The following is a 12634-nucleotide window of genomic DNA, read 5'->3' as shown; positions in this document are numbered from 1 at the left end:
AGTGACTTTATCCTGCACCACACTCGATGCAGTATGATCATTACTTCTCTTCGATATTATCAAACATCTATGGGGATGGACCTGTTTAGCTTCAGCTTGGACTCTCTTGCCTGGTTACCCTTTCAACTCCCCTTCCCTTGGCATAGGGGGAGAAGACGGGTCCCTGTCTGCTCCCCTGGCTAGCCCCTCCTTTCGCCTGGTGATGCATGGCCCTACTTCACTGACTCTCTGGGGTTGCCTTCTCTATCGTCCCCATTTTCCTACCTCTTCCCCACTCTATCTGTATGCCAACGAATGCCCTACACGTCCAAATTCAACTACACCAAATTGCTTCGCCCATAAAACGTTTCGGCACCTCAAATTCTAGCGCTGTCCCTGCCGCGATCACTGCACGTATATGTGGTTTTTTTTTTTTTTTTTTTTCGTTCTAGCCACCAAAATCTCAGGAAATTAGGTGGCAGAACCTGCCAGAGTGACTATCTTAAACTACTGGCAAACCTGGTCTGCCTCCAAGTGGCGAAGTGCGGGCAACGTCGGGCCTCAGCAGGGTGTCTATCGGCTAAATGGCCAGAGGAACAACGGTACACAACACTAGACATAAACAATACCCATATAATTTGAAATCTCTGGCCTTTACAGTGTTCTGTATCACAAGACAATATAAGCCATGGGGAACCCCTGGTGTTGTTTTACCCTAAACACACTTTACACTTTACTTGAGCTTCGGCTTATGTTCACTGGTGGTGTTAGTTCTTGGGAGCTACACCAGATAGCGGCACTATCTGCCCCTGCTGTAACTTCTACCTTGGGGGGGGGGGGTATAGGTCCACTGAAGCGACTTTCGCGATTATTATTATTAAATCCAAAATACCACATGCATGTACCGAACATAGTGGCATGTAAATACTTTCTATGTCGGCCCATACCATAGGAAGTTTTTGCGCTCCTGTATTCAGATAAATAAATTTAGAAGAAAAATAGTTAACATTATGACATTTCAGTGATGAAATACAATGTGATCAGTAAGACAGACCAGTGAAAATAATAATTTTTAAAAAAAATTAAAGAATTTAAAAAAAAATTAAAAGATTAAACATTCCGATGAAAATAGTATGTCACAAGGGAATGCATCAGTGATCACAACGTGTGATAGAAGAAAATAGTACACTTTAGTTTCAGGAGCCCTATTGAACTCCGTACTCTCTAAATATAATTCCAGCTCATACTTATGATTAGTTCCATTGTTCTTTTAAAGCTGGAAGTTAGAAATTTTTAATCTTGATCTGTTAAAGTGGAATACTTTCTTCTGCCTGATCCGAGATATACGATACAGAGAGATTCAAAACAGTTAGGCGTGTTTATATTGATTGAAATTTCAAGTATAAATACAAATTTAGGTTGAAAACTATTATATGATTGTGTCTGGAAGGGTGGTTGACCAATTTCATGTGCACCGATTCAGTTAGAAGCAGAATTCTACTGTGAGGATTCCAGATAGAAGCAGCAAACTCAATATTGGATGTACAGTCGATTTAATTAGAAGCAATGAGAAATGAAGATCCCAGAATTTCAAGTTGTATACCTATTGTGTTAAAACAAGTTTATTTTTTGTGCATGTCAGTATATTAATTTGGTCATCATATGTAGGAAAACAGAACGAAATAAGATTTTGTATTCATTTCTATGGCTTACCTGTATAGCTTCTTTCATCGGTAGTTCCAGTTCTAGTTCGGATTTACTGCCTCTGTTGAAGATAAAAATAAATACTACATAATCTGATGATTAAAAAAAAGAAAAATACTTGTATATTTTTTAAACTCAGCTAAATTTAGAGCAATGAATTCAAGTTTACGAGATCTAAAAACATTAATATGCTCTGCATTAGTACGCATTAAATGCTTTGGAAAAAGTTTTATTTATGAATTTAGGCAAAAACCAAACGATTTGTAATTTGCTACAAAATGATATGACTTTGGGGTTAATAATTAAAATATGACATTTATGTGTAGTTGAGAAAGAAGATGAAATCTAGAAAAAAAAGTAAGTTTTGCAGAAAACTCTAAAATATACATAAATAGCAAAAATCTTCCAGAAAAAATGGAAACGTTGAGATGTAGTTTCAAAGCGTGTTAAAGGTAAGTTTCCAGTTATAAATATTTAACAAGGTAATAGAGAAGCTGAAATGACATGAATTTACGCGTTAGCACCTATACATACGAGGTTATCTTATAGGCTGCCGTAGCCTAGTGGTCAGGCGCGCGGGTGCATAAGTACACGTGTCTTGAGTGACCGGGGTTCAAGCCCGTGACTACTGAATACGGTGCTGTTTCTTGTATTCTATCTATCTTGTGAACTCCTCTGACCGTTTGGTCGTCCCGGAGTATAAACAGAAAATTTATTTTATTTATACCTACAGTACAATTCGTTATCTGGTAGACTGTTACAGTTGTAGAGCTAATAAGTTGTTTTGGCAGCTACTAAAAGGCGTTGCTTTTTAGTTGCTTGAGCGTGTACAGAGAAGGGCAACAAGATTGGTGAGGGGAACGAAGGGATTCTCTTACCAAGAAAGGCTTAAGTTCTGCAAATTGCAGCGGCTGGAGACTAGGCACCTGCGAAGTTATCTGATTGAGCTGCATAAGGCCTTGATTGGGTTGAGCACGCTGAATTCTGATGGGATTCTTCCGCTTGCTCAGATTACGAACCTTGAGGAGCCATACATTCAAATTGAGGAAAGATAGTTGTAGAATAGATGTGCGGAAATTTGCCTTTAGCCAGTGCGTGGTTAATTGCTGGAACAAACTTCCATCTGTCGTTGTGGAAGTTGAGAGCTTACATAAATTCAAGGTGGAACTGGACAAACATTTAGAGGAAATTTATGTGTGAAATTTTTTTTTTGGCTGATGCTGCTTAAGCTCATACGCTTGCTTTCTTGCATCCCATGCCTCCATTACTTGGTGTTTTTTTTTTTTTGGTTTTTTTTTTTTTTTTTTTAGGAGCATTAGCAACTAAGGCCATATTGCTCCGGGGTATGCGGTGGTCATTTCGTGACCTTTCCGCATCCTCCGTATTTGGTGGTCACGGTCTCGTACCCCAGTCTAATCAAGAAGCCTGTGCTACGCACTGCTGCTCCTGGCTACGGAGGCGCCGCCACCATTACTACTACTACTACTACTACTACTACTGTGTTAAACGTATTGTTATGATAAATTGCATGCATTGTTTGGTCACCTTTCTTGTTTTGCTGGAAAAGAAGAAGAAAACATGTAATCTCTCTTCCGAGACCTATTAATCGGTCATGATGTGAAAAATTCCTACCGTCTCGACTGGAATCTGATTCATGCTTTCTTCCATAAGACATGGGAAAATAGCAAATCGATTAGTATTGTGCTGGCTACGAGGATCTACAGCTAATGAAAAAAGATGGTCGCAGTAGTATAATTGTTATAATATTTCGATTACAGCACACAGATCATTTGGTATTGTAGAGAAACTGCAGATTTAACTTGTGTGAGCTATATTTACACATTAAATGATTTTTTTTTTTTTTTTTTTGATAAGCGAGTTGTGTCGCTTTAACACTGGCAGTGAGTGGATCAAGAAGTTTTAAAGCTCTGTGATTCTAGTTCCTCTGTCCTGTGCATGAAGTCTGAGATGACCGTAAAATTAGTGGAAGACACCATATCCAACGGTGATTTGAGCATATAGATGGGACTCGTGGATTAAAGAAAATTTAGGAATCTAGCAGAGCATAATTGTGGATAGTGCATTAATTAGCTTATAGATAGTATTCTCGAAGTGGTGGCTATTATTTGATTTGTCTCTTTATGGACTAGTAGGCAATTTATAAAATAAGACATGCCCACTGTATATGTGTATGTATTTTATATCGTAGGTCAGTCGACGGAGGTCATTGTTGTCCTATATGTTATTTAATTTTCATATAAAAAGAAATTACTAAACTATTCGTTGCCATTGCCAGTTATTACAATGTGAACACGTCGATATAAGGGTATGAAAGAAAATCATTCCAAGCATTTGGGGATAAAAATATAGCCAGTTGCAATCTTTAAGGTCTTGATTAACCATTTGAATTGTAGCTTTATTTGAAGTTTAATATAGTTTAATGTTACTTTCACGTCACGGGTGCGAATTCCTGTGGAATTTGATGTTTGTAGATCATCCGCTATAATCCTCCAAGCATTTATTAGAATGAATGCATGTAGACTATACGGGGTTGTAGAGGTCCAGATCTTAGTATCATACAATACGACTGTGTTGAAATTGAACGACACCCGTCTCGGAGTGCTAGTAAACCTTTGGTATTTGAATACCTCGAATGGGTCAGTATTGAGTTAGAGGGTTAGTTTTAATGAGTTCATCATTAGTGATGATTTAGCACAATTTATAAATAAAATGAGGTAGGCAGCCGAAAATTTACTAGACTAAACAACTCTTTTGAATGATTGATGAGGAAGAGTGGCGCCATAAGCGATGTGATATACTGCAGCAGTAAGGTGGAGCCAGACAGTACTTCCTTCCGGGGGCAATCTTAAGTAGGTTTCGCATGTGAAAGTTTACCCTCGTTTTATGATACTTTTTGAAAATGCTACTTTTCATTTGTAATGCAACACCAAAACACAGCTGTCAACAAGAAAAAACTGGAGATGACACACCGATCGATATTACTCATAACGACAAGAGCTTGCTGCACTGTGAGCACCCACGCGCTCCAGGTCCTGGCGGGATGCCTTCCCCCTGGACTTGGAGATTGTGTGCTGGGAGTTGCTGTACCAACATTCCAAAGGAAAAATAGTCTCCCATATAGGATTCACCACAGATCCAGCAAACTCCTAAACCGTGGAGAACAGACGCATTTTACAGCACGTGAAATCACTATGGTAAAATCACTGGAATCTTACTAACAAAGGCTCCATTACTAAGAAGTTTATACCAGATGTCGGACAAGTTTATCCACTCTCCCCAGCCTGGTTTTCGCCCGGACTCAAAACCACCTACTTATTGATCGGACATGGCTCATTTAGAAAGAGGCTGTATGACTTTGGAATCTCAGCTACTCCGCGGTCCTCCTGTGGACAGGAGGAGTCCTGGGAGCACCTGGTCTACGAGTGTGACCACTACGAGGACCTCAGATGTCAACTATACACCAAGATGCACTCGCTTCTTCAAAACCAGGAGGACATCGTTCTGCAAGAGGAAGAGACCTACAAAGCCTTCACACTTTTTTCGCAAAATCTGTACACAAGACAACGGACCCTCCCCTCCCCTTGAGGAGGTATCCCAAAAGTTCACAAATCCATGAATAGGACAATACCAATCACTAGACAACAGCCAACCCTCAATGGCCCAGAGTAATGGAAACACAACTAAGACTGTGACTCAGCTCGGTCAAAGACACCACAGAAGACCAGAAGAACCTCATTTTGCCCTGTTGGGCACCTGGACTAAAGGACATACAAGGTGGTCATATGACTCAACATACACTGTTTCTTTCTTGAACGGTGGTTTCTTTCCCCTCCTGTGGGGAGAGGGGGTTTTGTCCCCACTCCTCCCCTTCCCCAAATCTCTTACCTCTGGTGGAGCACGGGCTTGCTCCACTGGAATCGCGGGGCCATCCTCTCTATCAGTCCCTTACTTCCTTTTCTTCCCTCGAGTCTTCAGTTCCCACATCCCCATTACTGTTGACTTTCACAGCGTTTTCAACCCTACACGTCCAAATTCAACTACATCAAAATTTCTTGCCCGACCCATTTTGGCATATAGAAAATATTATTTCAGCGTATAGCCCCTCGCAAGCTTCTAAATTATTCGAACTAACCGCGAGCAGCATTTTTTTTTTTTTTTAGGTTCTAGCCACTGAAATCCCAGGAAAGTAGATGGCAGGACCCGCCAGAGTACTATATAGGTAACACCCGGCCGGCCTCCCCGTAGCGAGATATGGCAGTGTCGGGTCCCATTAGGGGCCCGGAGGCTAACATGTTGGATGAACAAGGGCACAACATGCTACATACCACATGACCCATATACTTTTAAATCCCTGTCTTTTCCGATACAGTGTACATACGCGGAGATGGGAGAAATCCCAGGAGCTGTTAGACCCACATATATTTATACCAAAGCAATTTGAAAGAACATTTCTTTTGTATTTTCTATAGTGAATTTTTATTCTGTCGAATTCTCCCTCCACCGCTCATGGATAGAAAGCATTAATTTCCTTCCTCTTTTCATGGATGAGAAATATTATCTTTCGGTTCTCTATGTCTGCTTGCAGTCAAACTGAATTCGTATGAGTTGATCTGGCCCACTTCTCCGTGGAAGGAACGGGTACAAGGAAGCTTGTTAACTTGTGATCATTGCTGTGGTAACTGCTTTATAGTAGCAAAATGGTTCAAGCCCGTGACTGCTAAATACGGTGCTGTTTCTAGTATTCTGTCCATCTTGTGAACTCCTCTGACTTTGGTCGTCCCGGAGTATAAACAGAAAATTTATTTAATTTATTTACATTACATTTAGGTTTAATTAATGTTCTGTGGAGAAATTCAGTAAGTTTCATGTGCTGAATAACAGAGATCTCTTTTTTTTCTTGTTTGGCCCGTTAAAACTAACGGAGTTTATAGCAGAGAAAAACAACAGGTGGCTCACAGTTACTCACTAGGCCTTCCCTTCCTTAACATTATTCGGATTGGGAAGCCAAGTGAATGTGAGCCGCCTGTTGCTTTTCTCTCTGTTTTTAGTCATGCACCAGACGAGCTGTATGATAAGTTATAAGTCGACAGAAATACCTTGGTTGTGTGTAATTCAGTCTGATGTTTGCGCGCGTCAGTAAGTCACTGTTTATGAAAGAGATGAACCGGGAATTTAATGAAACATACATTTTTCTGAAGCATAGAAAATGTTCTGATGACTTCCACCTCAGACTTAACTTGATGACTATGTTAGAGGTGGAAAACGGATAGACAGAAGTTAAGGCCATAGTTTTTTCCGGAGAGTAGAAGGATAAGAATCAATTTTTCTACTCTTAGCCTTTTCATAATGGAACTTTTATTGATTATTTACATATTTAAAAGAGTTTTGAACTTTAGTGTAGGTAGAAAATGAAGTTGAAAATCTGGATACAAACCAATCGCGATATGCTGTGTTCTTATTTTGATCAGCATTCGAACTTTTATGGGAAATCCAGGATTTAAATGAAGGAAGAGTTTTTTATTTAGAATAAAAGATTTCATCCATCTAAGAATAATTTTAATCGACACGACCTGAGCTTACATTAAGATTAAAATATTTAAATTTGTCAAACGAAGAATAAAGAAATGGAAATTATGCAAATGACTGCATTTGGAATTCTTGAAATGTCAAACAACTCGAGGCTGCAGCTAGGAAATTGAAGCCATTTGCAGTTAGGAACATTAGCCACCAAAGAAAATTACTTCACAATTAAGCAGAGCTAGTTTAGAGGAAGTAGAGTTTCAATATAAACAATGGAAAATTAATCTTTCTATGTCTTCGTGTACGAAGAAGACCACGAAGTTTTCCACCTGTTGGTTTGGCTGGGAATGTTTTTCAGCCAGTGGTGTAGGAAGATTGAAGTACTTTGACATTACTTAAATGCCATAATAGACAAAGACGCTCCTTCTTCTTAAATGTTAACCTGAGCGAGAGTTGTTCAACGACAGATAATTTTTCGAGATAACTCTTCACCGTGTCATCGAACAAAGAGTGGTAAGAACCTGTTATCGTGCAAAATTGTTAAAACCTTATCTTGGCTTGGTAATTCACCGGATTCGAACCACACAGAAAATCTGATGCTGTTAAAATGCATAATCGATAAATGGAAAAAAAAAAAAAAAAAAAAATTGCATACGAAATACGAGCTTATGGAGGCGGAATTTATGGAATTGCACAATGAAATACCCCAAAAACCATTAAAAAAACCTCGTTTCTTCTACGCCCAGATGCTGAAAAGTAGTTATACACTGAGTGATCACTGAATTATGACCACCCTTATGAAAACTGAATGCGACCTGTTGATCACGTGAGGTACGAGAGTGCGAAGTTAGTCGACCTGCATAGCGTAGATAAGGTGTCAGTGGTTCAGTAGGTAGTAAAATTCTGAGCGTGATGATTAAAAGGAAGAATTTATCGGATTTTGATAAAGGACAGATTGTGGGTGCCTCGATTTCCAAAAAACGGCTGAACTGGTGGGGTGTTCGAGAGCCATCGTAGTTAAAGTGTACTAGGATTGGCGTAAAAATGGTCAAACAACGACCGACTGCAAAACTGCAAAGGTCAGAAAAAGGTTGATGTTAGAGGTGAGCGCCAGGTCCGACGACTGGTACAGGCGAACAGGCGCAGCACTGTTGAAGAGTTGACTACCCAACACAACATGGGCCAACCCGGAACAATATCTGGCATGACCATGCGTCGCACGCTCGCACGTATGGGCTATACTAGCAGACGACCCCTACGGCACACCAGTGTAGTATAAGTCCATCTTTTTTATGCCTATATATAATTTTAAAATAACGCTTTTTATTACTTAAAACTTATCACCATTTGCGGTTTTATATCGTGGCTTGTAGAATACTCCACATCATACTCCTTCATGAGTAAATTGCGATCTTCGCCTTTTTCTGCTCCTTTACAAATACCAAGTTTCCGTCTTAAGGTTTATACAACAGGTCTATGTTTTCCATCACTTTTCTGATCTTTTTTTGATACCATATAACGGATGGACGGATTACGATTATAACGATATAAATATACTTTTTTTTTAAGTAGACTTCAGTGCCTCTGACAGTCACTTTTGATGTAATGTAAACAGTACGTACAGTATTTTATGATCTAAAATGTTTCTTAAGTTAATTTTTAACATTAATCATTGTCTTGTTATTCATTGTTTTTATTTAATGCATTTTGTAATGTTTAATTGTTTAAATTACAGGGTGGCCATTAATGCACCGCGTTCATTGCAATTTTTGCACAGCACATTGAACTATGCATTGTTAATGAGGGACAACACATAGAACATATCATGTATTGTAATGTAATATCACTCAACCACTTATTATGTATATTCGCCTATGTTTCCAGGCTTTATGGCCATCCTGTATTTAATTCAACAGCAAAGAGGTAATTTTGGGTAATTTTGGTAAGATAAGATTTTTAAAATAAGTCGGTTGTATGAACTTTCCGAATGGTTTGATGTTATACAATTGACTTTTACTGTAATTAGATGGAAAAACGTTGAAACAAAGTAGCCAAAGTAATCCAGGCAGCGAATAGGCTTAGATATTGCTTATTAAACTTAGGTATAAATTAGTTACTTTAAGGGGATTAATCTTCATAAATGACAGTGTACAGAAATAATATATACTCACGCTGTGACCCAGGGATGACGAGTTACTTCTGCAAGCTGTAACGGAAAAGAAAAATAAATATTAATAGCGAACTATTCATTATGTAGACGTTAAGGTGAGACATAGTTAGAACATTATTATTCGACTATGAAAAACATTTCATACTTAACAATTTAAATATTTAAAAAGCATCGTATTTCAGAAGTTTTATGAATCTTATTATGAAGTTTATAAACTTGCTCTTGAAGAAAAAAAAACTCAGTACATTTGTTTGTCTCACTTCATTTCTCACAAGCTATCTGGCTGACCTGTAGACTAATAATATAGAATTCTTGCAACAAACGATGAATACGGAGGAATAAAACTTTAGTTAACATAATATACAGAAAAATATAACTCTATAAAACTAACGTTTTTTTTTTAAGGTGTTATATAAAGTTTTCGATAAAAGTATATACTGTACATAAGAGAAGCTTTTGGAGAGGCATTCTCCTTTATTGGCTTAAGAAAAGCAATATGGCTTATTGTTATTATATAAGATGAGAAATACGTAATATAAAAACATGTGACAGAGAGGAGAAAAAGACAAACGATCGTGAACGGTGAGTAGAAAAGGATGAGGGAAGAAGAAAGCGCAAAAATAAAGTGATAACTAAAACACAAATTGTGTGAAAAAAAGGATCAGCTGTTAGACTTTGTGAAAGCTATTAGGAATTTGTCATTGTTAATCGTGTTGTTAAACAACTGCCTCCATAATAGTGTACGTGGGCCCTTCTATTACAGTTAATAATATTGAGACCTGCCATACATTTAGGAGAACCCTTAATCAAGATCTCAACATCAGAATGCTGATTATAATTATTATACAATTCACAACAATAATGCTCGTGACGGTGGAACGAGCAAGGTTGGTCTGGTGAATAGCGGTGTCATGCTCCAAGATACGATCGCAAAGCTTATAGTTAGTCTCCTCCGTATAACTCACCGTAGACTTTGCGATTGTACCTTGGAGTATGGGGGGGGGGGGGGACAGGGCTATTCGCCAAATCAGGTTTGCTCATTCCGTTGTCGCAGACAACTGTTGATGTCAGCAGCATTTTGTAATCTACGTTCTAATGACATTGAAATCGTAGACCGCACGCATAATTTTCGTCATCGTTCTGGGTTAGAGGCGTTTCATATACGCTCGCCCCTAAAAGTTGACTCACAGCGTATGACAACAGTTTTCGATATTTTTTTTTTGAAATTAACAATGACAACGTAAGGTTTAATATGAATAAAAAAAACACTATTAAGTATTTTAAGATTTTTTTATTACGCATTGAAAAATTTACAACAAAAATTATTGAAATGATTAATATTAACAACTATATTTATTTTTCATCAAAATATCCTCCTCGAGATTTTATCATTGCCTTACACAGACATGGCATTCCGGCCATTAATTTTTATAACAGCGTATTGGCTAACATTATTCCAAGCGATCTGAAGGGTTCTCCATTAATTTTGTGAAGATGGGTAGACTTCACGGAATTTACGGTCTAGATCAGTGGTTTTCAACCGGGGTGCCGCAACAGCATTCCAGGAGCGCCACGTAATTTGGGTTTAAGATACTTGAACATATTTTAAAGTATTTATTTCATTGTAAAAAGGTACATCCTTATAATTATATTATTATAATAACTATCATATATATATATATTTATATTAGGTCAAAGTCCCGATTGATCAGCATTAGCATTAGTAGAGGCATATGATGCAAAAAAGCAAGCTTATGCAGCATCAGCCAAAAAAAAAAAAAAAAACTCCCATTTCACCCCTCCGTTCGTTCCAAATAGTTGTCCAGCTTGATTTTTGTTTTGCGGATGGTGGCGAAAATTTGTGTTGTTTTGGGCGGGAAGCATTACCGGTAATTAAGGCCTAACTAACTGGCTAGCCATAGTTGTTCTAGCAGTTGTTGGTTCGCCTATACAGGTAACCCTCGTATAACACGGCAGCTAGGTTCCTAATAAAATGTTGTGTTGTGCGAAACCGTGTTATACGGGACTAAGAAAAAGTACAAAAAAGGGGTTACGTTCCAAAAGCTAACAAAAATACACTATTTCGTTAACAAAATGTTAACAAAACTAACAAAAATATACCATTCTAGATTTCGTGTATCTTCTGCTCTCTTTAAAAAATCAGTAATCTGGGTTTGTTTGCTTTTAATTGTTAAATCTTTGCAAATTTCATCGTATGGAACTAAGCGTTATTGAAGCTTCCTTTTCAACTTTGTGTTCCTTTCAGTAGAAGGACCTGCATTCAAAAAATAAGGTTCTCATTGCTCAGCTAAGTTTATGCCTTCCCGTATGCTTTTTAGTGTAAAATTTGGAAGTTTAGAATTTTCATCTGCGCTATCATCCTCTGAATTGATGGTTTACCTCCGATGCCATTTCTACCAAATCCACTTCGCCAGCCTCTTTTTCTACCACTAATTCTTGAACGTCTTCAGTAATCATATCTTTTTTAGGAGCATCGGCGACTAAGGCCATGTTACTCTGTGTATATTGTCTATAAATTGCGTTTATCCCGAGGTCGATTTTCTGTTTGCTGGACGAAAAACCTGAGTTTCCAGAAAAAAAAAAGAAAAAAAAAAAAAAAAATGCTGTCCACGCCTGAGCTCGACTAACTTAGCCACGTTGTGAAAAGGACCCATAAAAATTCCTCCCGTCATCGATTCGAACTCAGGTCTTTTCCACCCGGTGTGGAGAGGATCGGCCGGTTCAACCATATTTCCTGTATGAACTGACTCTGGCCATACATTTTTCCACACTCATTTACGTTGACGGTTTTACTTCTTTCAGCGATAAAGCTATGATTCTGATACAGTCCACAACTGAGATATGTTTCCATGCCTCCATAACTTCAATAGATTCGGAATCAAATTTTTCCAAAATCCATTGTAACGATTTTTTGATGTAATTAGTTTTAAAGGTAGGTGGATATAATGCCTTGATCTAATGGCTGAACGAAAGAAGTTGTATTAACCTAGTACAACTGTGGTGGTAGGAACATAACTTCAACGCTTGGACGACTTAAATCTTTTGGATGCCCTGGTGTGCTATCCAATAGTAATAAAACTTTGAAATCTAGAGTTTTCCACAAGTTCAATAGCACAGAATGTAGCACGGGGATTTCCCAACAAAATAAAATATAAGGATTTCTCAATGATTTTTTTTGACTAGCGAGTCAACAGCTGGGATTCAAAAAGAGTGGAAATG

General features: G+C 38.1%; 1 protein-coding gene across 1 annotated transcript in view; it reads right to left on the bottom strand.

The window, feature by feature from the left end:
- LOC150077446 (serine/threonine-protein kinase BRSK2-like) overlaps positions 1 to 12634 on the bottom strand; it is a 614186-nt gene that overhangs the window by 137555 nt on the left and 463997 nt on the right. Inside the window, exons 8-9 of the mRNA XM_090386750.1 lie at positions 9396 to 9430; positions 1693 to 1744 (exon numbers count right to left, since the gene is read on the bottom strand). Coding sequence (XP_090242876.1) covers positions 1693 to 1744; positions 9396 to 9430 — 87 coding nt within the window. The remainder of the gene's footprint in view (positions 1 to 1692; positions 1745 to 9395; positions 9431 to 12634) is intronic.

This window comes from Mastigoproctus giganteus, chromosome 12, assembly GCF_048544385.1.
Source record: "Mastigoproctus giganteus isolate SK-2022 chromosome 12, ASM4854438v1, whole genome shotgun sequence".
Lineage (NCBI taxonomy): Eukaryota > Metazoa > Arthropoda > Arachnida > Uropygi > Thelyphonidae > Mastigoproctus > Mastigoproctus giganteus.
Note: the sequence above shows the minus strand (reverse complement) of the source record. Positions and strands in the feature narration are given on the sequence as shown.